Raw genomic sequence first — 24,529 nt, forward strand, 5'->3', positions numbered from 1 at the left:
CTTTTCTTCCCTAGTCCGACTTTGAGGTCTTCAGTTTGGTTCCAAAGTCCTGTGTCTCTTCTGCTTCCTGCAACAGCTGAGATTTCTCTAGAAATCTCTCATCCACATATTTGCCCTGGTTTACTGCGCAAGTTAGAGCTGGGAAGGATCATTGCATAAGGAGATTTGGTACCGGACAGTGTGTAAAAATAAAAGCAGCCAGAGCTGGAGGATAATGACAGCGGTGACAAATATGTGCACTGAGTGGCTCATTAAAGGGGAAGTCACCTAAACACTCTGAGTGGACCAGTCATTCAGGTCCTGATGATGGTGACAGACCATGATCCTCAAAGACAGAAATGAGGGCAGGGACTGTCTTCCATGAAAACAAATACATTCAATTTACAGTACCATTCCTTATGCACGGATACATCTTCCCTCCTTTGTGGTGTTCAAGCCTCTTTTCCTTTTGGAAGTGGTGGTGACACTTCATTTTACAACTCTACTTGATTAAAAAATGACCTCTAACACCCTGTGGTGGTTCCCCTACCCTTGTTTTGTTTTGATTTCCGTTTGAACTTGTATTGACCCCCACATGGCTCAGAATCTCCTAGGAAAAACTGACTGTCCCCTCCACTGAGGTATATGGTCTATCACAGTGAAAGCATCTGAAAGGGAGACCCTCATCAAAAGCATACAAGCAATGGTACTCGAGCATTTTTTTAACTGGCACTTTCCAATGGAACCTCTTCAAGGGAAAGTTTTTTCTACTTGAGCCCATACAGAAGTAGTGAAAGTTTGAGTGCACTCACTGACTTTTTTCAAAGGGAGCCCCAGGGAGGGTTTTTTTTCCCTTTTGTAGGTGGTAGGAAGATATTGATATTCTTATCTCGAATGTGGAGATAGAAACAGGAAGTGTGCCCTTGGGTATGTGTTGTTGTTCTTTCTCAGATGGAGCCTGTCTTTTTGCTCTGTGAGTCCCAGCTCACTGTATTCATTTGCTGTTACTGCATACTTTCAGGTAGGATTTCTTCATATTTTAATACATTTTCCTGGTGACCTGAAGAAAGTATCATTTTAAAAGTCACCCCTCTGAGTTCCCGTTTTATACATTTTCACGATCTGCTCAGTACCTGTTAGAGCACTTCTGATGGAAGAGTGTGGGCAGAGGGTTAGATTTCACACTTGAGCAGCTCTGAAAAGGGAGTGAACATTTATACCCAAGGCAATGTACTTGGCCGGGATTCTCTGTTCCCTTTGCTATTTCTGCAGATATTTATGCTTAAAAAATAATTTCTCCCACCCCTGCAGCACAGCCAAACCTCTCCCCTGGCTGGATCCAGTCACCAAAAAAAAAAAAAGAAAAAAAGAGAAAAAAAGAAAGTCTCCTTCCCTACAAATAGCAGACAAACCGAGGAGGTAGAAAATAAGAGAACAAACATGACGACCTGGAACCATTTTACAAAGGGAAGAGGGTCTTGTTATTCTGAAAGAGGTCAACTAAGCCCGAAATCCTCCTTGGGGGAATCTGGGAGTAGGGAAATATAAAACTAAGTATGATTTCCACTAGGTAAAACATCATCTGCAGTGTTTTTCTCTGGGTGAATCTGGATGTATACCTGACATTCTTGCCACAAATCCATCCTCCAGCTTATCTGGGAGAAAAGGTTTATCGTCTTTTCTTTAGTTATTCAGTCCTCTGTTAAGACTTTCCAACAACAGACAGAACCTAGGACTTGTGGAAGATGACAGCCAAGACCACTTATCCTTCTCCTTCGCCACGGCCCCAGGGGGCCTGTTCCCTAAGAGCAGCTGCAGAACCCCTCCCTCACTCTGCCCAGTCTGTGTTTAGGGCAGGGGCTTGCTTACACTAAGTAGTTCCAACTAGGATTTCAAAGGAAGCCTGGTCCCCAACCTCCCATAGCCCTCAGCAGGCTGGTTCTACAAAAAGGTACTCTTGTATTTAGTATTCTTATGGTGTTTCTATATAAGTATCTGCTTATAGTTGTCAAGCTTGGATGCTAACCTTTTTAACTGACAATTACTAATACTTCCAAGGAACTATCAAACCGCCAAACTCAGTTGCCACGGGGAAGAGTGATTCTAAATAAGCAGTGTGTCCTTCCTCCTCAGGACTGGGTTCAGGTGTGGACACAGGAGTTTGAAGTGTCAAGCACTGTCCTTGCCTCTGAGCCTGCACAGGTAAGATTCAGTCCCAGCCGTCTAGGGGCTCATACGGGGGTTCTCACATGGGCAAGAACAGTGACAAGTGGTAGGTGCAGCAGTGAGCACGGCTAAGGGAAGAGGGGCTGATTAAGGTGAGTTGTCAGGAAGTCTTCGCAGTGATGGTGTCCGAGTTTTTTTAAATATAAAATGGACACTGCAAGAATAATTGTATCAACAGAAAGGAAACACTGAATACTTCTAAGATGCGAAACAGCCTGGGACTCTAGCCTAAGGATTCAAGTAAGGATCAGGACCTTGAGTCATATTCTTGGTCCTGTCAATAATTTATGTCTCTTATTAGTCTCTTCCCTCAAGTGTTCTGTAACATCAGGGTGCCTTCTAAGTAGAAGATGAAAATATTGTTATAAAGTCCATTTAAATAAACCTCCGGTATGAAAAAATCACCTCTTTCCAATTTGTTGAAATAAAGGAGTCATAATATTTATTTCATCAAGAGAGTGTGAAGCTTAGTTGGGATTAATTTACTTCGTTACTCCTTCTAGGGCACTCACAAATTTATAGAGTCCCATGTGTGGTTCGTAGGAACAGATTTCATGAGGAATTGATAAGAAATAGTATGAAAATTTCATCGTTTTTTTCAAGTAGAACCACCCTCACTCTAGCTTTTCCAGCCCCGCATTCCAATGCACCTGGTTACCGTGAGAGTTTCCCACAGGAAGGCCTCAGCCGGTCCATTTTGGATGCTGCCACTGCATTAATCTTCCTATGCTGTAGGGCCCTCCATCTCCTCTAAGCACACTTGATTCATGATGCTTATACAACCCATACTGTTTACATATTTATCTACTTCCCCAAGTACATTGCGAACAACTACAGGCTATCAACTTACTCATATTTTGAATCTTTTACAAGCAGAGAAGAGGTGATTGATTAAATAAAGGTTTGTCAAATGAATGGGTGCACAAACCCTCTGCTCTTGTTACAAGGGAAAAAGTAACAGGTGACCTATCCTCCTGTTTTTCTTTCTTTGCTATTCACCCTCATCCGGACATCTTCCCTTTCCTTTTTCACTGACCTAGTCTGATCTATCTCAGGCAAAGGTTTTCAATGTCGGCAACACAGTAGAATCACTCGGGGAACTTTACAAATAAAGTATACACCGATGCCTGGCCCCACCAGCAGAAATTTTGATTTAACTCATTGAGGTAGGGCCATGGTTTTGGTATTTTGTAAATGCTCCTGTGATGGGTCTGAAGTGCGGCCAGGTATCACAGAGATACTGATTCAAGGGATACTCGAGTCCCAGCTGCTCCTGAAAAGACTAATGTGCCTCTGATGAGTCTACCTTCCTCTGGATTCAAAGCAGTTGCTGTTTTAACCACGTATTAGATAACAAATCAAACACTGCTTTGGGATAGTATCTCAGTATGACTTTTTTCTTTAATTCCTGCACATTATTTTCATTACTCATGAGTATATATGTATGTATGCATGTGTATGTGTATTATAGATTTCAATCATCTCTCATACTAGACCAGAAGAAACTTGAAGGCAGGAACTATGTCATCTACTTCTTTGCATCACCATGGCAAATTAGACAAATTATACTTTTAGTTATATGAAAAGAAACATGGCAAATTATAAGAATTATACTTTTAGTTATATGAAAAGAAACAATTTAAAAAATCAAAATACTCCAAAACACACAAATAAACAAAAAAACTTGGTAGAGGACATTTAAATTCTACTCTAAGGACATGTCTGGTAAGTATAAAAATGTTGCAAAAAAGGGTGGGGCTGGATTGAAGCGGAGTAGGAATAGACTATAAAAAAGTCAAATAGAAAAAAAGCTAAATTAGTCCAAAAGAAAATGCTTCCCAGCTTCTTAAGAGAGTTTTTACAAACACTGAAGCCGAATAAACAAGAGAATTATCTTGGCTTGTGCCCTGATAAGAAGATTTCTTTCTTGGTTATATAATTTTACAATGTTTGCGTGGTGTAAAGAAAAGAATCAGTCAGGGAGGACTCTTTCCCTTGGACCACACAATTCAGCTCTTGGGTCAACTGGCTCGCAGATCTGCTCAGCTTGACCTGACCCCCTTCCAGCCCTGGGATTTCAGACTAAGCCTCACATTCAAGAGCACCGGTATAGAGCTCAAAGTCATAGAAACAGGATAACACACAATCTTCATTCCATAACCTTGATCCCTTTGTGTAATGGCCTCTGCTTGCACAGTGGGTAAAAAAATAAAGGGAGAAAAAAATCTACACCTGGTATCTTCTCCTAGTGGCTGGCTTTCCATAGGTCTGTCTACCCTGGAACGATCCAGGCGTAGTCTCCTACTAAGTGGTGTTACAAAGAAGTGTAATTCAGAGCCATTACCTTAAAAGAGAGCTTTAAAGTATTGTTTTGTGCCCATATCCCAGGAAAGGTTTTTCTTCATATGGCTTCTCTACTTTGTCATGAAGTAAGACCACAGGAAAGGCTCAAGGAATCACTAAGCACGCTCTTTTGGTAAGGCGAGATCAGGTCATCAGATAGAGACATGTTTTCTCTATCAAGCTTTACCCTAGTTATTAGGCCACAAATTTAACAACTGGTCTCAAAAGACACATTTCTATAGATGAAACGCATGTCCTTTTGCCTGGGTTGGCCATTTTACTGCTGTTCATATTTTACTTTAATTTCTCATTATTGTTTGAAAACATGATTCAGAAGCATTTAACTCTGCTCTTGATCGATTAGTAATGATATTAATAAGTTGTCCTTTGTAGATGAAGGTAACACCACTGACCCACCTAATAGGATATGAGTTGACTATTACTGATCCATCCCCACTTTGCTCCTGGTTCTTCTCAGGACCAGTGGCCTGCATTTGACCTTATGAGCCAACAACTACGAGCCACCAAAATCCTCCAGTCACCAAAGGGACATAAAATAATAGCATTTGTCCTGCCAGCCACTTTCCATTGGCACTAACAAAATGGAAATGACCGGTTAATTTATTCACACAAACAGAAAAGAAAAATACGGCACTAACTTCTCTATATATTAATAAATGCTAACTAAAATCAGTAAAACCGGAAGCCTGGAATCCATGATACCGTATATTATTGACTGAATCACAAAATCAGTGTGTGCAATCTAAAATCTCAAACAGACAAACTACAAGTTTTCAAGGAGTGGGTTTAAGGATCCATGAAAATGACTGAATCAACACAGATTTATAAGGAATTTTGCCTCCGCAATTGAGAGTTCAAGTAGTTGCTTAACAATCCCTAATGATACATCCACTAGCTGCAAACAGGATTTATTTAACAAAATTTATAACCTAGGGTACAAACCAAAGGTCATTAGGTTCTACAGGAATATTTTTGGATGTGTTCCACTGAAAAGAGAGGTAATGAATTCAGAACCCAGGATACCTGAATCATCAGGGAAAAGGTATCACTGAGGTAATGAGCACGCCAGGGCCTGAAAATTCAAGAATGTTCCCCTAAACGAAAACAATCAGCTCCATCTTCTCAGAACATGGCTGACTCAATCATCAAGCTGGAATGTTATTTACACAGTCCCAAGCAAACCAAGAAGAATCCTCTGGTCTGTAACCAAGGGCACTTGGAAAGTTATGTCTGGAACAGGCAAAGGCTCATGTCTTTCTGATGATTCCTGACTCCCTGAAAAAGAGCCAATTTACCTAATGCAGGTAAAGGGCAACAATTCCTTTCCTACCACCTCCTCCAGAAAGGACCACCTTCCAGCCCTGGGATCTCAGACTAAGCCTCACATTCAAGAGCGCCGGTGTAGAGCTCAAAGTCATAGAAACGGGACATGTCATGCCTCTTTAATTAATAACTTGGATTTGTTGTATTTAGCAAAATGGGTAAATCTGGGATCTGCATTCTGCTCCATCCAACAAGTCAGAATAATCACCCTGCCTTCCTCGTCCTCCTGCTTATAGGAGAGGTTGTGATGAAACCTGGTCCACACAGAGGATAAAGTTGAAGTTAGATATCAGGAAAAATAAATTTCCTAATTATAAAATATCTTACCAAAGTGGTCAGACTGTGGTGGTCCTTTCTTTTCGTGTGGAGGGAAGATAAAGAAAGGGGTAGAAATTAACCTTTCTAAATGGAAGGGGGGAAATTCTCATTTGAGGCCAGGATAGAAACCATTATCGAGAGCTCTGAGAAAGTCAACCCCCTTTTGGAAGTCTCTCTAGCATTATCCATTACTTTAGGCTACTGGCTTATGAGTTAACGCAAAAGTACCCAGAATCTGGGGAACAGTTTATACACTTGGCAAGGTCTGTATGGCCTAAGGTTTTCGAATCTTAAGAAAAAGATTAATCTTAAGAAAAAGCACCATCACCATTTAATTTGTACATGAATTATCTAGAGCTCAACAGATGATCAGCTAAGTGAAATGATCTTTCACCCTTTATAGATGGAGAATTTGAGATCCCTGGGTGTGGACCTTGGTCGCTTATAAGCTATTGGCAAACATCAGGAGGCGCTAACTCTCTAGGGCCTATTCTTATAATTTGTACTTTGTGTAACTTGTCTTCCCACTTCATTTTAACTGCTGTTGGGGGAGGCAGGGATGCTGGTTTCTTTCCCTAGACCCTGCCAGGGCTGGCCCAGGACAGACAACATGGCCAATGCTTTCAGAAGGTGAACACTCAGATTGTCAGGTACGACTTGTTCTCTGACCTTGAACATCACAGAACATTGTCAAAGTGCTCACCTGTCTTCTCTCTGAACCAAGGTACTGGAAAATCAGCCGAGTATTCACACTGTGGCTCCAGGTGTTTCCTAGTGCAGCTGTCACACAGCTGGATCCAGAAGTACCTGAAATGAAGCAGAGCAAAACTATGATGATGGATGCCCTTTCTTGTGATGGGATTTTCACATATACAAAAGTCCAGTCATTGCTCATTGCTCAGACAGTACTCAGGGGCTCATTACCACAGAAGGTGATAAATTAGAGAAGGAGAGGGATTAAGGAATATTAGACTAAAAATGAGTTTCTTTCAGCCTTAGTGAAAGTGACCAGGATGGGGCTAAAAGGGTTAAACAGAGTTATATATGAATAAGATGTTGCATTGCAAGGCAGCTTGGAACCATTGCTAATAATAAGTCAAGCCACTCAGCATCCATGGTAGAAAGGCATAATACTACTACATAGAATAAGAGCCAGTTATGAAATAGTCTTAGTTTAATAGAGTTGTAAGACTTTTTTAGCTTGATAAGATTTTTAACTCACTTTTCCTTGTCAATATAGAAATGGTGGCATATACATAGAAAATTCCTTTGCCCTTCCAACCCCTGTGCACACACACCCAGAAGAGGAATGTGGAAGATCTCACCATTTCATATCTCTGTATTTCACATCCTTATCCCAAAAGAAACATTCTTTTGCTTCTAAGACTTTCCTGTAAGGGGAGGATCTGAAGGAAACTATCTGAGTTTCTGGTTTGCTCCATGTTGCACTTCAGCTACTATCTTACATCTCCAGAGCTTTACTGGTGCCTCTTGACATCCCCAGGAGGAAACCCTTCTGCTTTCTCCCTCTTCTTCCTGCTTAGGGGCCGCCTAACAAGTTCCACCATTTAGTAGCCGGCCTTCGCTATCATATCTAGCACATCCTGAGATCTCCTCTGAACTCCTGTGCCCACTTTGGGCCTGAGCCATGGGAGCAATCCTAGTCTTGGGGGTCATAGCGGGACATTTTAGTCTGCCTTGTATCTTGAAGATGCCATCTATCTTCAATGAGGAGATAAAGTATACTGAGGTGGAAGTCTGCTAAATTAGTTAAGATCAAATGAGGCCTTGAGTTTCTCATTTGCGGCCTACTCACTACATCATCTGATTTTCACCCTTCAGTGTGGAACTGTCGTTGGTCTTCTGTTCTAAGCCAGATGTCTTTCAGGGCGGTCACCAACTCTGAGTGACGTTAAGGTCCTGGGCTCAAATACTACAACAGATGAATGTGGTTTAGTGGTTCTGTCCTGGAAGTGATTTCGTTGACCATGGTCAAGTGAGAGTGCTACCGGCATCTGGAGGGGCGAGACCAGGCACGCTGCTAAACATCCTGCAATGCACGGGACAGCCCCACAACAAAGAATTATCTGCCCCCAACTATAACAGTGCTGAGATTGAGAACCCCTGGGTTGGACAATACCAACCGTATATTTTTTGCTGGTTCAGGCAGGTACAGGAATGAATTAGATGGAAATCAACCACTAGGCCTCAACAAGCCCGGGGATTTCAGACCAAAGGAAAATTCAGCACAGGAGAGAATAAAATTCAGGGTAACATGGACACAATTCAAAACATACACAAATTAATGTGAAAACCAATAATCCAGACTGTGCTGATCTGAGCACATCCCTCCCTGACGTAAAATCTTCTGGCAGTCCTCTGTACCTGAGGATGACATACGAACTCCTGAAAGAACCCATTCTGGGCACCTGGTCATCTGTGCCTGTACCCCTCTCTGGCCCCATTGCTCTGAGCTCTCATTAGATGGTCGTCTGTAACTTCCTGACTCCGCGGCCCTCAACCTCCCTGACCTCTTGTCAGCAGCTGATAAAGCTTTCCCCTCCTTTGGCATCCAATATACCGGCCTCTTCTGCTTCTCCTTGTGCCACGTTGATTGCTTTACTTTCTCTGTTTTTCTTCTCCCTCTATTCTTAGTGAGTCCATGTCAGGGTGCTGGCCATGACCACAATTTTTCCTAATACCCAAGTGCCTGCGGTGGCCAGGAAACACCTTAATAAAGAGGCCAGGCGTTTGCATTTTAACATGTAGACTTCTTTACTATCACAAAGAGATGGACACTATTCCATTTTTCTTAAAAAAAAAAATATCTAAGTCTACCTTTTACTTTCCCCTTCTTTTTTTTTCCTTCTTTTTAAAATTTATTTATTTATTTTTTAAATTTATTGGGGTGACAATTGTTCGTAAAATTACATAGATTTCAGGTGTGCAATTCTGTATCACATCATCTATAAATTACATTGTGTGTTCACCACCCAGAGTCAGTTCTCCTTCCATCACCACATATTTGATCCCCCTTACTTTCCCCTTCTTGATACAGACACATTAACAGAGAAATGTTTTCTGCTATAACAAAACCAATACTACAAGGCAAGAGCAAAGAATTTTCCTTTTTTTTCCTTTTTTTGTATTTTTATAAAACAGCTTTATTGAGATAAGTCACACATACAACCCACCCATTTAAAATAAGGGGTACAATTAAATGGTTTTTACCATATTCGGAGTTGTTCAAACATGACCACAATCTGCTTTACAATATTTCATCGCCTAAAAGGAAGCCCCATACCCCTTAGTCATGAGCCTCTAGCCCAGGGCTGTCCAAACTTTTTTCAACGTTTTTCACCAAGGGCCATACGCGGTAAAATACACAAACAGCCGGGCCACTCACTCGAGGTGAAGTACGTATTGCCTCACCTGGTTTATTTAAGTAAACTAAATATATTTTTGGAATTTGCTGCGGGCCAATTAACAATGGATCACAGTTTGGACTCTCTTGCTCTAGCCCTTCCTTTCTGCCCCAGCCCTAGGCAACCATTAATCCTCTTTTTGTTTTCTCTTAAGTGTTAGGAGAGGATGGACAGTAGGGGCGACTGTAGTGAGTTAGGATTTACCCAGGATCTCAAAAGGGAAACCCCCGCCCAGCTCCAGCTATTATTATCATGTGGCAACATGAGTTCATAGTCAGCTGCATCTTTTGATTTTTAAAAGAGAAGCCAGAAATCAATATTTGAAGTACAATCTCCTGATTTTTAAATGTTGGTTAAATTTTTTTAATTTTTCAAAATACACAAACATGCTTATGAGACAGATGATGACCTATTCCCACCCAGCTTGCAATGTCTGCTCAATATGACATGGCCTCCCTGTTGACAAGGACACCCGCCCTCCCCACCCGGGGGACGATTCCTCAGCCTTTGTCTCAACCTGACTCACCTCAGCACCTCTCTTCTATTTTGAACCACAAGAAATTATTCCTTATGCAAGCCTGACATGATGAATTTTAGCACCACAAATTCAGTATCTTCAATTCAAGCTCCTATCTTCCCATATAGACTTACTCGTCTTTCTTTGTCCCTTTCATGAGCCTTTCAGTTAATCTGGTTTGAAACCTCAGTTCCACTTAAAAATTTCTCCTTTCTCCATGCTTCTCACTTCCAATAAATTGTGAAGTCCTATTGATTTAACTGTAAAATCTCACCTACATCCATTCCCTACCCTCCATTCTTCCTCCCCCAACCTTACATCAGACCCACGTTAGCTTTCACCTGAGGATGACGGCTACAGCTTTCTCCCTGATCTCCATGCCGCTGTCAGTTTCTCCCCACTAAAGCCTGTCCTCTGTTCTACCACCCAGTTAACTTCCCCAAGCACACACCTAAGCACACCGCCCTACCATTTGTGATCAGCACGCTCAAAAGCTTTCAGTGGCCCCCAAGTGCCTTCGAACAGTTCTAAATTCCTCAGATTGGCATTCGAAGCTCTTCCAGCCTGTGCCCAACCTGTCTTTCCACACTTCTTCCCTCCATTCCACTTCATGTAGATTTTGCTCCAATTTGATCACTTCTTCCCCATGTCCCCGCCACACCACGAAGACCTCTACGTCCACACGTTGTCTTCAATACCACTTCCTACGTGCCACTTCCCTGATCATCACAGAAATAACGTTTTCCTCCTCTAAACCCCCAAAATACTTTCACTCTCTCAAGTTACTGCCATTTCCTATCCTGTGGTGTATTACTGGTGTGCTTTTCTTATCACCCCCAATATATATTTTAAGACGGCCAAATCCATGTCTGATTCATGCTAATGTATGCCTGAATCACTTAACGCAAGTTAATCACTGAGACACAGAGGATATTTAAAAAATACTGGATAGTTAGTAAGTTACTACTACCAAACGTTGAACCATGTCATACACTTGTTTTAGCAGCAGATTTACATTCTTATTTCTATCTTGCTTAAGCTAAAATTAAGAGGCTTACATTCTTCAAGCAAACTTTAGAGCCTGTTGTTTAGATGCCTGCTAAGTCATAGGATGAAGTGAGGCTGAGCTTTAAAGTTTGCCAAAGAAAAGCTACATGTGAATAATTAGAAGTTGCTAATTAGTTAAGCACTCAAAATTTTTTCTTGGTAATAAAACTGTAAGGGCTTCCCAGGTCTAGAAGATGTTTTCAGAGATCAGAGCCAGATTTAGCCAGCAGCCACTATGCAAAGCATTCCATGTCTCTAAACTAATGAGAACAGTATTTAAAAAGTACCCATAAACCTGGCTGCTTTCTGGACAGGTAAGCTCGGGTCCCAAGGACCATGAACACAAATGATCACGGAAAGGTTTTCAGTGGAAACCCTGAGTGAGCAAGCTTGAGGAGATAGATTTTTCAGGAGGGCTTACAAACATTAAGCCACCTACAAGAGCAGTAACAAGAAGGCCTTGAAAGTTAATGATAATGAAAGACAACATTTAAAGTACTACATCTAAGTACTAGGTAAGCCCTTTATACGGGGAGCCCTTTACATCTTGTTTGAGCTTCGTATCTTAGTTCCATCTTTCTATAGCCTCACAACCACTCTATGAGGTAGGTCATATCATCGCTATTGATAGACTAAGGATTTGAGAAATGAAGTAACTATCCCAAGGCCACATGGTTGGGGAATGACAGAGCCAGGGTTTGAAACCAGGCTGACTGAGTCTTAACATCTTCTCCAATTAGCCTTCCCCAGGCTCATTATATCAAACAGTCTGCTCCTCTGCCAGCCAGGGGGGACCCCAGGAAGGGCCTGAAAAGCCCAAAGACCCGTCTCTGAGGGTGACACTGACAGGTGCGGTGAACATCTTATCACTCACCCATCTAAACACTATGTGTCACTCAGGCTCCACACTCAGCTTCCTCTGTTCTGATGTTCAGTGATAACGCAGGGTAAGGGGTTTCCAGAAAGATATGCATGCCTTGGCTTGGCAAGGTATTAACTAACCTTGCTCAACTAGCCCAGCACCTGGATTCATGCAAATCAAGTGGCCTGAAACTCAGGCCTTTCTGGTTAGAGGCTTAAAAATCTGGCCAGGGTTAGAAAGTTATTTCACTTAATAGGGTCTCAAATATGGGAAAACATTTGAAGGGTGGTGGGGTCACCTGCTGAGAGAGAATTGGGAGATAGGCAAGTGGGGAAGCTATCAGTTACCAGCAACTTGTAACTTTATTTTCAACTGGAAAACTCTGTGGTCTCTTCTGCCTTTTGACATTCAAGCATTCCTGTGCGAGGGCTGGTATAAGTGATCATTAATGCTGTTTATGAGAAACTTAAGGTAAAAGGAATCTGCTTACTGATTTTCAGAAAAGGTGATTTCTTGCCCACTGACCTAATTGGTCAGGAAACAGATAAGTGAATCTCCTCTATGTTCATTGTAAGCGGAAGTTCTAAAAATTGGGGCACTCTCTCCTTTTTGATGACTGCGATATTTAGACCTGCCAAGTCAGTGTGACTTCATTGTACTGGAATTTGGTTAATTCCAATACAAATCAAATAAATGAACTTGGATTTCAAAATATTTTCATTATTGGGGGCTTTTCATTGTCACAGGATTGAGCCTGTAGAAGTATCTGAATAAACTACACAGACAAATCTAATTTATTTACTCTGAAGTCAGATCTATCTAAAAAAGACTGTGGGAACATTCATTTTCCACTCTCTCAGAGATTCTTTTAGGTAAGTCAAAGCATGTTCTCCTTCTGTGTTTGCTTACCCATCTGTAAAATGTGAATAATAATTCTTGCCTCCAGGCAACCAAAGGTTCTTGGTGACCCTTAGATGAAGATACTTGATATGTGTAAGTGATACAAGCAATGATGATCAAACACTAAAGATGAAATTCTGGGAAGAAAAGTTTAATCATCATCTTCTACATTGTTTATTTTGCTAATAATGAGGCAAGCTAATAAAGTTCAGTAATGAAGTGGTTAAAACAACAGATTTGGATTCTGGGATCTCTTTCATAACTACATACTATCTTTTAGATCCAATTCCCCACTCCTTTGTAGTGGGAGTTGGTTAGGAAGACAAATTTCTCACAAGGCAAGGGACTCTCTCTCTGCTCTGTACACACAGGGTACAGTCTTGTGTAATCAGACTGAAGGAGGATAACCAGATTGCTACGTGGCCTTGATTTCCAAAAAGGTAATGGGCCTCTGGTACCAACCCGTGTCAGTATTTAGGAGGCGCCTGTTGGGGAGTCTTCAATGACTAAGCTTCTCTGAAAACATTTCAATTTATGACTCTTCTGGCTATGTATTTCTAGGAGGTCAAACTGAATCTCTAGTACACAACATAAAAGTGTCTGCTGTGTAGCAAAGGGGTCAACTTTCAAAGAATAGGCTTTTCCATGTTAAAAAAGAAAAATTAAAATGTAAACAAAGCAGTGACTCCCAGAATAGGAACCGAGGGGAAGGAAAAGTTCATAGCCTAAGAGGGCTGGATATTCTGGATATTTGGTCCCTCCTGTCCCTTCAGATGAAAGGCAACTTACTGAGACTAGAAAGAGGAAATTGAGAAAAAAAAGAACAAGGAAAAATATTTTCAGGATTGAAATAAGTTCAGGGAAGGAGATGGTATGTTACCATTGGAACTGACATTCTCTTTCTTATCTCTTGTCTTCACGGTCTAAAGCATGTTCTATAAAATGCATGACAGCAGGTGGTCAGCTGCTGGCTAGGAGGCAGGACCCTGGAGTTCTATTTCTGACTTCGTTTTGGGCTTTTTGTAAGATCAGATGGGAAGAGGAGGGTGATGTAACAAGGAACAGTAAAGTAGGCCTTGGTAATGACCAGTTTTTTCACCTCTCCGAGCCTCAGTTTCCTCATCCATGTCAAGAAACGGTTGTTTGAAATGATCTCAAAATGTCCTGCCTGTGCTAAGAACTTTGAATCTATGGTATTTTCATGACATGAGATTAGTTCCTCATTCTGGACCTCACTTTTTCCAGGAAGTCTGCGAATGCTCTATTCCGCCTGCTATCTTTGAATAGCTGTGACACCCAATGCCCAGTTAAGCCTGAAGAGAGTACTGACATGTGGTCCTTTTCCTAGGAGCAGATTTCTCTCCAGACGAGGCACTTTCTTAGTCTCTCCTACCTGCTAAAACCTCATGATGGGTAAACATGTGTTGGCCAATGGCCAAGTCCCAGCAAACACAACTTCATAATAAAAAAAAACTTAAATATGGGAGTCTGAGTGAAAGAGTAGTGATTAGAAGGGGATTATCATCCATTAAATTCAATTTCTTCTGTCTAAAACCAAGCCCATGGAAGTTGCTGAGTTTCAGCATATGTTTTTTGTTGGGTCATTCATTTGAATTGGGAAAGTGACTGAGAATCTTGGTTGGCCCCAATAGAAGGATAAAGTAGGGAAATATTTGGATCTGCTTTTTTCTAAATTTTCCAGAGTAGCCGAAACTACCTCGGTTAGTAGATCATTAAATCTTGTTCGATTTGATGCAGAAAGCCAGAATTTTAGCAACCAATCTAAAAGAGGATGAATGGGCTATAAAAGAAGAAGACGGTCTAAGGTAGGCTATTACTAGAAGAAGCATTCAAGATGTCCTACAAGCACCGTGAGGCCACAGGGCAAAGGTATCACATAAAAGAGACTGGGGTAGCCTCAGACCTCTATCCTCCGGTAAAATTAATTTCCTAGGGGGCTTGGATTTCACTAACTGAACCTGTGAGCCAGCTGTATTTCGTGTGCACTCTACTTCCTTGGGCCTCTAAAACTGACAATGGTCTGTAGGTCAAGTTCCAACGGAAGTGATATTTCTGACCTCGCTCTATAAATAGAGCACTGGAAAAAACCCATCAGCTGCAAATGGCCCAGGGACCACACGCTATCTATTAAGTCGGTAACCGCAGTCTCTGTGCTGCCATTTTAGATGTGAAAAAAAATCCTTTGTTATTTATAATCTTCAGAGCTTTGAGATTCTCAAAATACTTTAAAGCTATTAGTCTTCTTTCAGATTTACAAATAAAGGATCTGAGGCATAAAACCACATAATAACTGCCTCAATATCATCTGCCCACTGAGGAAGGCCTGGTAAAGAATAAGTCTCCTTCACTTTGCTAAAGCAGAAAATTTCATTCCCAATGTCTCCTGGCTAGAGGTGAAAGAGGTGAATGCAGATCATAGTCTTCACTTACACAACACCCCTAGGCTCACACACCCAAGTTTCAATAAAACACAACACCCAAGTTTCAATAAAACTTGTTACTGAGGAAGGTAAGAAACGTGAAGAAACCACAAAAAGGTGGGGCCATCAGAACCTCTGGAACACAAGTCAGGGATGGATTATTCTTCCACAGCAGCAGGTAGAAACAGAGTTAGCTCATCACTAGGACACAGACTGGTGCACCAGCACAAACCACTTAAACAACTCCGTTGGCTTTTGTATGGGGAGAAAATATTGAACCCATCTCATTTACCAAGCAAAAGTTCTATAGGGGGTACTGCCCAGCACTTCTCTGCTATGTTTGCTGTGACGATTATGAAGGTCTTTAAAGACAGCTAGGAATACAACAGGTTTGAACTAGTGGCTCTGAATAGAAAGAAGCAATTCCTCCCGACCCAGATGCCAAGGCCCTGAATCCTTTCTCCAACAATACAGCTTTCCTCCTTCTATTTAACGGGGATAAAAAAAATCCTGAATGTGACCTGCAGTTAGATCTCCTGATCCTTTGAAAAGAAATCTTTAATTAAAAATAAGTTCACTCACTGGAGAAAACACATACTATCCTTAAGTAAACACCAGCAAAATAAATCAAAGAAAACAAAGTTTGAATTTGACTGGTCTATTAAATAATAGTATTAGATCAATGCTAATTTCCTGGGCGTGATCATTGTATTGTTGTTAAGTAAGAGGAGTTCTTGTTCTTAGGAGATAAATGCTGAAGTATTGGGGATGGAAGTAGGGTCATGATGTCTACAACTTACTCTCAAATGGTTCAGCAAAGATAATAATAATAAATTAACATTATAAAAAAATTGATAACATGAGAGGGATAAAACAAATGTGGCAAAATGTTAACAGTCTAGGTGAAAGGTACATGGGAGTCCATTGATGTAGTAGACTGGCCTACCCTAAGAGATGCCCTGGGTCACTGATATCAACACATGGGACTGGGTATCCGGAGAAATGACCAGGGCATTGGTTTCACAGACGAGGTCAGACAATTAAGTTCACGAACTTATTACAACGATGTTGCTAAACTTTTTTGATATCAGGGATTATTCATTTGAATTTGTACCATCTGGACAGTTAACCAAGTTTACTATTTGGAAGTGCCAAAAGGGTTGCATGAAAAAGTCAGATGACCTGAACTTTTCACCAACAATTCATGGCTCTTGCATCACGACAATGCACCAGCTCACACGGCACTGTCTGTGAGGGAGTTTTTAGCCAGTAAACAAATAACTATACTGGAACACCCTCCCTACTCACCTGATCTGGCCCCCCTAATGACTTCTTTCTTTACCTGAAGATAAAGGAAATATTGAAAAGAAGATGTTTTGATGACATTCAGCACATCAAGGGTAATAGGACGACAGCTCTGATGGCCATTCCAGAAAAAGTGTTCCAAAATTGCTTTGAAGGGTGGACTGGGCGCTGGTGTCGGTGCATAACTTCCTAAGGGGAGTACTTCGAAGGTGACCGTCGAAGTTCAGCAATGAGGTATGTAGCACATTTTCTAGGATGAGTTTGCGAACTTAATTGTCTGACCTTGTGGGTGTTTACGCATTAGAATTACCTGGTTTACTTAAAAAAAAAACAAAAACGCAGACTCCTTGTCCCCGTCCCCAACCTAATGAATCAGAATCTCTGAGGGATGAAAGGAGTCTGCTGTCCCAGATATAGATCCCTATATACATTAAAGTTTGGCAAAAAGAAAATCACACATTACACTTGCTGTTTTGCTCGCAACTATAGACTTCTCAGATCCCATGGATAGTCTGTGTACTGTCCTAGACACATTTGCATTAGAAAATCTCCACCTCGTACGTTGTGATATGGCTTTGCGTCCTTTTCATCATAGAAGACACCATTCTGGGGAATGCCCTTTGGCCCAGTTTTTACGACTCCTATCTGCTGACTTTATCCTGCACGTTGCTTCCCAAGGGGGATACAGGAGAGATGTAAATGCTCTTTGGAAATACCATAATTCTTCTGGTTGGAGTTGTTCTCAGAGGAGTCACTGAAAACCCTAATTCAGAAAGGAGGAGGAGCGGCTGACAGCCTGCGGCGTGAAACAGGACAGGGCTAGTGAAGGGGCCCAGGTCCTCACTTAGGCAAAGACCGTCATTAAGGTCCCTCCTCACTCAGGAGCCTTGACCTGCATTTCTTTTAGACACCAAACGTAGCTCAGCTTTCAGAGTTCAAGCTTCCCTTTGTTTCTTTAGTGAGAACAGGACCAGAGTGCAAGTGAGGGAGTAAAGAGAATAAAGTAGGACAGGAGATAGAAGACCTGAGGTGTTTTGAAAACTCCAGAGTACTTAAGTGCACTGCTGAAGTCAACTTAAAATACATTAATAAACATTGCTTCCTTCCATCCTGCAACACTGGTATAATCATTGCTCCCATTTCATAGACAAAGAAGTGACTTGACTAGTGAAACCCACCTAGTCAGCGGCACAACTGGGGCCTGAGCTCGGGCATTCCAGGGCTTTCTGCTGTCCCAGCTGCCTCCCTTTTGGCACCAGAGAGCACATCGTGGTGGAGAATGCTTTTCATTATCACCTCGCCCAGAGAGCGGATTTATTGTCATGCTTACTTACCTCCAGCCCCATCTCAAGCACTCCGTTGGGAAGTAGAGTGATCATGATAGGAGCCGGGATATTTTCAGGTGTGGGAAGGAATGGAACGCTGGCATCACGTATGTTTGTTGCCCCTGAAGGCTCTGAGAAGGGGGCAGGGGTGTGTGTGTGTGTGGGGGGAGAGAAATAGTGAATATTTTGGTGAGCCAATCCCAGTGTCCTCAGGACCCTGAATTTCAAATAAGAACCCAAAGGTTCTTTGGGTTTATTTTTCCAAACTAGTGAATTCAGCTTGGCTGCTGAGTATTTTCAGTTCAGCTTGTGTTTCTCTGACCTCTGGAGCCAGGCTTCCTGAGTGAGGCTAAGAGAAACTGCTGCCCTTCTCCCTTTTTGGGGTGTGCATGTACGCACGCAGGCACATACGACACGAGGGATATTCCCATGACTGTCACACCAACACAAAGCTCACAACAAACAGAAGCCATAGTGGAAGAGAAAACTCCATTTGCGACAGAAATTCACAGTGGTCCCAGATCACAAGATGCAAGGTCTGAACAAGGTACAGATCGCCAGGGTGTGGGGTATCTCAGGCAATGGAGACACCTTGAACTTCCTCAATATTCCTTCACAAGAGTGTCCCAATCCCCAAAGGTACCATCAAGTATTTTCAGGCAGCAGCCTCATGGTGGGAGAGGGAACCGATGAGTCAAACATGCTGATGCTAACAGGGTTATTTTCATTGGGGGAACTGGTTTGGTGGCAGTAGGCAATCAGTACACATCTGTGAAATATGAGTTCTTAAGCAAAGCAATTTCCTTCCTCCTTGAAGGCCATCGTTTATCTTTAAATGGGAAAGAACTATGGGTTTACTGAAAAGGATTAGATTCAACAGAGTGATCAAGACCACCAACTTGGTGTAACTGGTCCCACGTCTCAGATGTCACTTGATATAAAATATTACAGCAAAGAATTATGAGGTAACATTTTTGGATAGGTGGTATGTCCCAGGTACTAGGCCTAATACCTTCCATACATTATCTCTATGAGGGAGGTACCAATTTTCCAGGGAAGGAAGTTGAGCTACGGATAGAGTGAGAGATTACCTAAGGTCCCCTGGCAAATGGCAGAGAAAGGAATTGAACCCAACAGTCTGACCAGTCACTTCTTCCATTGTTTCTTTCAGCCATTTAGAAAGTATTACAAGAACGACCATATCTGTCTCTTTCTCTGGGAGGGGAAACTCATGAAGTCCCCCCCCCCACACACACACCCCATTTTGTAGATACTAGTTTTCTTTTCCTCATTAAATTATAATATTCAATTTGTCATTCAGAGTCATCTATGTCTGTCTAGAAAAGCATATTTCAATAATGTTCTCAATGTGTTGTTGGGAAACTTAGTTATATGATAGGTTTCTAGAAATTGATACCAAAGAAAAATAAATCTCCAGGTTCTGTAAATTTCCAACTGAAAATATGTAAAATAACTTTAATTGCCAAAATCATGACTGGCTTTCCTTCTATGACTCTAATCTCCACATCTGGTGCACCTTCTTTGCCAAAAGTACATGATTACATATCTTTTTTTATATTTTAGGGTGTTTCTATAGTTTAGGACATTTCTAAGTAAAATTGCTATGTTAGTCATCATTACAATCCCATTGATAATCTGATAATCACTTTTTTTTTAATCAATGTTACCTTTACAATGAAAAAGAAAGCAGCGGAAGGTAAATGTGATCGTCAGAAGAGCCTCACAGGAAGCCAGCTGGTCCCTTTGCTCATCTGTAATATGTTTGTGGACTGGGAAGGGGGAACAGTAATTACAGTTAACATTTACGTGTACCTTCCACAGTATGTGCCAAAAACCGTTTCAGGTGCATTACATGATAAAAATCTCTTAATCATCTCAACAACAATATGAAGTTGGATACTATTATTGCCCTTGTTTTACAGATGACGAAACTTTACCCATATTTGTATAGCTAGTAAGTGATGGAGGCAGGACTCAAACCCTGACAGGCTGGCCCCAAAGCTGTGTTGCAACCTTCCCCACAATTCTGACGAGCTGCCAGGGCAGGGAGTCCTTGTTCTAGCTGACTTCCCATGTCAACAGCTGAGTCTGATATTTTGCACTGTACGTACATCTGAGTGGATTATTATAATGTCCTTAGCCAAGGGCAGCCCATAAAGTTTTCATGACATTATCCTAGACTCGTCTTGTTTACGAAACACTATAATGGTACAAACAGAAGAGTCATGTAGTAAGTATTGTTTTTAAGGAAAAGATTTTATCATTATTGTTCTTAAGGAAAGTGACATGCCTAAGGTCACATGCTTGGTCAGGGTCAGTACTGGTACAAACAGCCTTCACATACCCTCCTTGAGCCACAGAGCCCATTGCTTCACTCAGAAGACACCAAGGCCTCTCCGCCTGCTCAGGCACCTCTGTGACTATGCACAGTTCGCTCTAAGACCAAAGGGATCACTTTGTCCGCTTCACAGCAGCTCTAAGCTCTAAATTAAAAACAGCACAACAGCAATAATATAGCAGCAACAACAAAATAAGAATAAAATAAATGGTGGAAAAACTTCTGGATTTCAAAACTTCCTTAAACTGATCACCAAGGGAAGGAAAGGGAGGGTTTCTTCTTGAAAGAGGGAAGTGCCTGCCAGCAGGAACCTAAAACTCATTATTATTCTGTATTTTCTTTCTGGATGACTGAAAAGTCCTATCCTCCCCCTTCCCATCCCTATCAAAAGAATACTCCCCAAGACAATCACAAACTTTAAAAGTAGCAAACTCTCACTTCAAAAAAAAAAATTAAAAATTAAAAATAAGAACTCAAAAACCCATAGAGGTTACAAAACAGCTTTGTGTTGGAAGAGGGCAAGTTTTCTCTTAAGAGAGGCTAATTTCATAGGGTTGGGAAAAGAAACGAGGGGGGAAACGCTCCATAGAAGACAGGGAGGCGGGAGAGGAGGGGATAAAGGAGGAAGAATCGCTGGCTTTAAAAAGCAACATTGTCCCGAGAGGTGAAAGGGAACAGATGGCCGTGGAGAATGTGGCCCTCAGAGCCTTGAAGAAAGGGCGATACTGACAGATCTTGCTGTTTCCCATTGATGCCTGAATGTTCTAGTGTGGGGAGCCGAGGCCAGGGCAGGGAACAGACCTCTGTTCCCAGAGGCTCACTGGGGCACTGGCGCTGAGGTTCACTGGGAAAAAGAGCAGGCGAGGGGCCTGGGAAGGGCAAGCAGCTGTGACCACAGAGGGAAGGACAGTGGCGGCATGGGGGCTTCCACAGCCTTCTCTTCTGGCCTGGCTGGGAAGGTCAGCCCAGCGCTGGTCCTTGTTCTGGCAGAGGTGAAGGAAAGGACAGCAGCTAGGGCCCAAAGTGCCGGCATCCTCTTCTGAAAAAACACTGGGGGAGGCATGTCTGGGACAAAATAGATACCTTGGAAGAGGGAAATGAAGAAAATACTCCAAATGCTTTTAGACGGTTGAGGCCTTCGAACTACAATAAACAAGAAATTTGGGTCTTTGAAAGATGTCAGAGGATTCTGCCAAGTAAATCCTGTATTATTTCATGAAGTCTCAGGGCAGAGAAGTGATTTGCTGAGGAAACACAAAAATGAGTTGGTGGCAGACTCAGGAGGAAATCCAGGGGTCGGACCCAGAGGTCTGAGTCAGCCCCGAAGAGGTGCCAAATTGAAAGTGGGGCTTTGCTGGAATTGCAAATTGGTACAGCCTCTATGAAAATCGTATGGAAGTTCCTCGAAAAATTAAAAATAGAACTACCTTGTGACCCAGCAATTCCACTCCTGGGTATAAAGGAAATCCAAAACACTAATTTGAAAAAATATATGCACTTATATTTACTGCAGCACTATTCACAATAGCCAAGATATGGAAACAACCGAAATGCCCATCTATAGACAACCAGATAAAGAAATTGTGGTACATTTATACAAGGGAGTATTACTTGGCTATAAAAAAAGAATGAAATCTTACCATCTGCAACAACATGGATGGACCTAGAGGATACTATGCTAAGTGAAATAAGTTAGACTGAGAAAGACAAATACCATATCATGTCGCTTATACAGATAGTGGAATCTAAAGAACAGGATAAACAAACAAAACAGAAGTAGATTTGTTGATACAGAAAACAAACTGATGGTTGTGGTTTGGAGGGATGGGTGACAAAAGTGAAGGGATTAGGAAGTACAAATTGGTCGTCACAAAACAGTCACGGGACATGAAATACAGTATGAGGAATATAGTCAATAATGTAAAAACTATGTATAGTGTCAAACGGGTAGCAGATTTGTTGGGGTGATCACTTTCTGAGGTGTGTAAATGTCTAATCATAATATTTTGTACACCTGAAGCTAATAAAAAAAGAAATAAAAAATAAACCTCTTCCTCCCCAAAAAAGCAAGTGGGGCTCTGCTTGACACAGCAGAATGACAGGAGGAGCCAAGGGGCCTCGGGTGCCCCGGGCGAGCTTGCGCGTACATGAGGCAGGCATATGGAAAGACTGCTTGGAGGCTCATTGCTTGTAGTTGCACCACCCTGGAGGAAGCTACTGGAGACTCACAAGTCACCACAGGGCGACCCTCTGGACGCCCAGGAGGGGAAGCCTGACAATCGGGCCCTGCAGATGGAGGCCTGGAGAATGGGCAAAGAGGGGGAATGGTTTGAGGAAGCAGACATTAAAAAGAGGCCCACAGGGGGCCGGCCCGGTGGCTCAGGAGGTTAGAGCTCCATGCCCCTAACTCCGAAGGCTGCCGGTTCGATTCCCACATGGGCCAGTAGGCTCTCAACCACAAGGTTGCCAGTTCAATTCCTCCACTCCCTCAAGGGATGGTGGGCTCCGCCCCCTGCAACTAAGATTGAACACAGCACCTTGAGCTGAGCTGCCACTGAGCTCCCGGATGGCTCAGTTGGTTGGAGTGCATCCTCTCCAACTCCCGCAAGGGATGGTGGGCTATGCCCCCTGCAACTAGCAACGGCAACTGGACCTGGAGCTGAGCTGCGCCCTCCACAACTAAGACTGAAAGGACAACAACTTGAAGCTGAACGGCACCCTCCACAACTAAGATTGAAAGGACAACAACTTGACTTGGAAAACAGGCCAGGAAGTACACACTGTTCCCCAATAAAGACCTGTTCCCCTTCCCCAATAAAATCTTTAAAAAAAAAAAAAAAAAAAGAGGCCCACAGACTTTAGGGGACAAAGTGCAATCAGTGTAATTTCCTCAATATAACTTTGATCTCAAAAATTTTTGTTCCAAATGACCTCTTGACTTCTCCCTATACCATCGAGAGATTGATTGTAAAATTCAGCCCTGCTCCTGCCCATTGAGGAGAGAGCGACATTCTTCCTGGCTTGTCGTCTAGTTGGCCTACAGAGAGCTGCACAAGCCCCAAACGTTTCTCCGGTTTTGATTTTCCTCTATTTTTCCCCTGACCCTGAAAATGATAGAGACCTGAACTCAGGGGCTGAGGGTCTAGAAACAGAAGGGCATGAGTTTGGGGAAACGGATACTTCATCAGGATTATCATTTGGAAATATTCCCACATGTCTCAGGATCCCATAAATATCTGTGGGGTCTCAGAGAGCAGTTTCCAGGCTCTCCGCCTCACATGGAACGGTGCTGGCTCAGTTATTAGATGGCCATCAGCTGTATCAGATGGCCATCCGCTGTGGCTGGGTGGCCATCAGCTGTTACTGGTTAGCCATTAGCCACTAACGTAACTGCCATGGCTACGCTAGCAAGGTTGTTGGTTGGTTGGCAGGGAAGCGGACTGTGGCTAGCAAGTGGGGTTAGCAAGCGTGGATGGCGGATTGCAGACCGTGTGGATCGTGTCTCGCATGGCCGCCAGCGAGACTGGGGTGCAGGAAGACCCCAGGGTACTGGCGGATGTTTGCTTTTGAGTCTCCAGCAGCAGTTGGCCAGAATATAGTGGTATGACTCCCCTATCTATGGGTCCGTTGGTGTTCCTTTTTGGCCTCACCATATCGGCATTCTTGTGCGGGGAGCGGGACCAGCATTACACATTTCTCATCTAACCCTCGGTGGGAAGAAGGGAAGTTAAAAGACGGCTCTAAATATAATATTTAGTGACCTGGCAAGTTTACCTTTACCTGGGCTAGGTCTCCCTTTCCACGTGAAAGAGCCTGTCACCACAACCATCCAGCCCTGCGTTTTGCCCTGTAGGTACATCTGAGTTACTGAGAAAATTCCCAGGAGTGGCTTAGTACAAAAAGATCAACCATGATGAAGACCTTGCCTTTTATTTTCCTGATTCATCCAAATTGCTCCCCAGGCGCTTTAGATTTAGAAGTGCCACTAATCAACCTTATAAACAGCAGCCCAGCCACCCCATGGAAATTACTTTGTCCTGCTCCTAAGTGAAATTCCCCCAGGGGATAGAAGATGGCCCAGGCTTTAACAACACAACATAACACAGCCTCTGTATGAGAATAGAAGACAAGTACACTT

The 24,529-nt window shown here is 42.5% G+C and overlaps 1 protein-coding gene across 4 annotated transcripts in view; it reads right to left on the minus strand.

Annotated features, from left to right (window-relative positions):
• The window catches only part of RAD51B (RAD51 paralog B), a 612,705-nt gene that overhangs the window by 146,159 nt on the left and 442,017 nt on the right, over positions 1 to 24,529 (minus strand). For all 4 annotated transcript variants that reach the window (XM_033109074.1, XM_033109075.1, XM_033109073.1 and 1 more), the window contains one exon: positions 6,914 to 7,017. In XM_033109074.1, the coding sequence (XP_032964965.1) occupies positions 6,914 to 7,017 (104 nt within the window). The remainder of the gene's footprint in view (positions 1 to 6,913; positions 7,018 to 24,529) is intronic.

The sequence above is a fragment of the Rhinolophus ferrumequinum genome, chromosome 6, assembly GCF_004115265.2.
Source record: "Rhinolophus ferrumequinum isolate MPI-CBG mRhiFer1 chromosome 6, mRhiFer1_v1.p, whole genome shotgun sequence".
Classification (NCBI taxonomy): domain Eukaryota; kingdom Metazoa; phylum Chordata; class Mammalia; order Chiroptera; family Rhinolophidae; genus Rhinolophus; species Rhinolophus ferrumequinum.